Source organism: Pseudomyrmex gracilis, unplaced genomic scaffold, assembly GCF_002006095.1.
Source record: "Pseudomyrmex gracilis isolate BER0280 unplaced genomic scaffold, ASM200609v1 scaffold_230, whole genome shotgun sequence".
In the NCBI taxonomy this organism is placed as follows: domain Eukaryota; kingdom Metazoa; phylum Arthropoda; class Insecta; order Hymenoptera; family Formicidae; genus Pseudomyrmex; species Pseudomyrmex gracilis.
The window spans coordinates 206,309-209,464 of record NW_018020814.1 but is presented as its reverse complement, the minus strand read 5'-3'; the positions used below and the strand labels follow the sequence as shown (position 1 = coordinate 209,464).

The 3,156-nt window shown below is 31.1% G+C and overlaps 1 protein-coding gene across 1 annotated transcript in view; it reads right to left on the bottom strand.

The window, feature by feature from the left end:
* The window catches only part of LOC109858927 (probable malate dehydrogenase, mitochondrial), a 5,094-nt gene that overhangs the window by 649 nt on the left and 1,289 nt on the right, over positions 1-3,156 (bottom strand). Inside the window, exon 2 of the mRNA XM_020436645.1 lies at positions 1,413-1,802. Coding sequence (XP_020292234.1) covers positions 1,413-1,802 — 390 coding nt within the window. The remainder of the gene's footprint in view (positions 1-1,412; positions 1,803-3,156) is intronic.

The window sequence follows — 3,156 nt, the reverse complement described above, 5'->3', positions numbered from 1 at the left end:
TGATTGGCCTGATTTACTCAATAATTACTCCTTTATTATAAATAATAGAAAAAAATGGTTCAGGACTTTTCGACTCAGTTTTATTCCTTCTACCTGCCTACGAGAGATTGTACGGCAATTCTGGGACACCCTGTATATATAAGAATTATAAAATTATTAGTATATCCGTTAAGTAAATTTTTTATTAGAAGTAACGTAATAAAATAGAATAATGTAAACAAAAAGTACGTTAGCTCTTTGTGGCTAAGATCTACAAAAGATGACAAGTTGGCCAGACCGGGTCTGTGAGACCCATGCGACTTTAACATCAACATTGCGAAAAATCAATATTTTTTCAATTTTGTTTTTTTTTTTTAAATTAAAAGTTCGAACGATTCTGCGTCGATAAACAAATAAATTGGAAAAAGTAGTTGTAGTAGTTTCGAAGATATAAGCGTTGAAAAAATCTAGTTGTTTTAAAAACGTTGATGCGTGCAATTTCTGAGAGACCCACATCCGGACTTGAAAAGTTAATTAGTATTTGTCTAACAGAACAAATAAATAATATATAAATATAAGGACATGAAGAGCCGTTCGCAGGATGTGCGTGAATGTGAGAATATATATATGAATGCATATATATATATATATATATATATATATGTATTCACATAATAATATTTTTACAATATAATATTTTTCACGTGAGTTTTTTTTTGGAATTGAAATAACAATTCCTTAAATCAAATATGACGTTAATATTGCATCTTATACATGCAGGGTCCCCAATACCCCCTTAACTAATTTTTAAAATATTGCGAAAAAAAACTCCTCAGCCGCAATATTTTAAAAATTAGTTAAGAGGTTATTGGGGACCTTGCATGTATATAAGATGCAATATTAGCATCATATTTGATTTAAGGAATTGTTATTTCAATTCCAAAAAAAACTCACGTGAAAAATATTACACGTGAATACATATATATATATATACAATGTATTAAAATTTTTCTTCATTTATCAAATTTTTTTTAATTTTTCAAATTTTTCTTAATTTTTCAAAAATGAGATATACAAATTGCCCTCATAATATAATTTAAATTTTTAATATACATATATCATAAATATAAAATACTTATAAATATTAATATACATATATATATATGTATATTCTCACATTCACGCACAACATCCCGCGAACGGCTCTTCACGTCCTTATAATCATATATTATTAGTTTAAAAGACTTATAGAGCCTGAGAGTAATCTCTATTTATCACTAATTGTTAGAAAAAAAAATAAAATCTCTTCTTTTCTAATAGAATTATTATCTAGAAAAAAAAGTCGATTTCAGATTCAGCGACATCTCCGAATAAAGAATAGAACTTAAAAAACAAATCCTAAGTAATGTACGCTGTATAGCTCTTTTTCGTACGTTTGTGAATTGATTGAACGGAAAGGCGCGCGACAATAGCGGAACGACGGTGCGCGCGTCGGCACCGCCAGCCATCGGGATCGAAATAAATTCGCGCTCCAAGTTCAAAAGAGCCGCCGTCGCATCCTCGATCTGCGATTTGTACGTCGAAACGGAGCCAATAATTCGATCGGGATTGAAGCAGCCCGAGCAACGAAATATTTCCGAGACCATCGGAAGCATAGCGGTTACAGGACGCGCGAACACGGCCACAAGAGCGTTCGGACAGAAGCGAAGTATCTTATCCGTCATCTGGCGCACGTAATCGGCCGCAGATTTGAATAACACTCGAGGCGTCGTATCGCTTGTTCCGCCAATATCCATTTCGTCCATGAGCGCGACGATATTCACCTGAACAGTTGTAATTTTAATTTTTCGATTGCGCTCTTCGCGCGCTCGGTATATGACTTATTTGAGACAGTACCCAGATAGCCAAATGTGAAAAAACTCAATATAAAGCAAATCATTGTATAGATTAAGTTGCTCGCCAATTGCTGTTGTGTTGTTTTTTATTTAACGCAACGAAAATGTTTTTCAAATTAATAATGAGGAAGAATAAGATTCTTTGGGGCTCGGGAAGTCTTTAAACTAATGAATGAATTAAAATCAGGTTGTTTGAGCCGCGTTTTGCAGGATGTTGTGCAGAGAATGTGCTTAAATATATATATATATGTATAGTATATATGCATACACATATATTTAACGAAATAATTTTTTTCCTCCATATAGGATGCTGGATTTGCATACGGGGTCCTTCATATATACGTGATGCAAATCCAGCATCCTATATGGAGGAAAAAAATTATTTCATTAAATATATGTATGCATATATATATATTTAAGCACATTCTCTGCACAACATCCTGCAAAACGGCTCAAACAACCCGATTTTAATTCATTCATTAGTTTGAAAATGTTTTTGTCAATTCAGTATCAATATGCTGAGTTTTATTTATCAATCAATTGTTGTAGCCACCCGGTAAAAAATTTTTCATATATATACTTATACACAAATTAAAATTATTATATCTAATTATGCAAATTTATATGCCGAATATGTCCATACAATTTTATACATGGAAAATTTTTTACCGGGCAATGTTTAGGACATATGAGTCAGCAATATGTGAGCAATATATGGGCAATAATTTTTATTCACAAGTTGAGAAAAATAATATAAGTTTATTGCCGATGAGTTGTTGAGAACTTGCTGTTATTATATTATTTTGAAAACTGTTGCTTGGCAAGAACATACCGAAAAGAGGATACACCCTTTTGTTACATTGCTGAAAACATATGAGCAATATTTGTGGCAAGTTGCCAACAACATGCACTCAGTTGGCTATCTGGGTAGCTTCATTATATTGTTTTTTAATAAAAATTTTGAAAAATATTTCTGTGAAAATCTACAGAAATTTATTCGATCAACATCATATATTTCTGTAACTACATCGAAAAAATTATATTCTCGTAAGTAGAAGATATTATACTTAAAAAATCTTCTTAAAGATTTTAGATGATATATTCTTCTGAAATTAAGAATATATTCTTTATTTAAGAATATATTCTTAATTTAAGAATATAGTCTTTTTCGCGCGCGCGATGAGTGAGTGAGATATATATGTTTTTCTATAGAGGCTTTTTATATTCTAATCAGTATATATTCTTATCAATATTACTATTTAGAGGATTTTCCTCTTAAAAT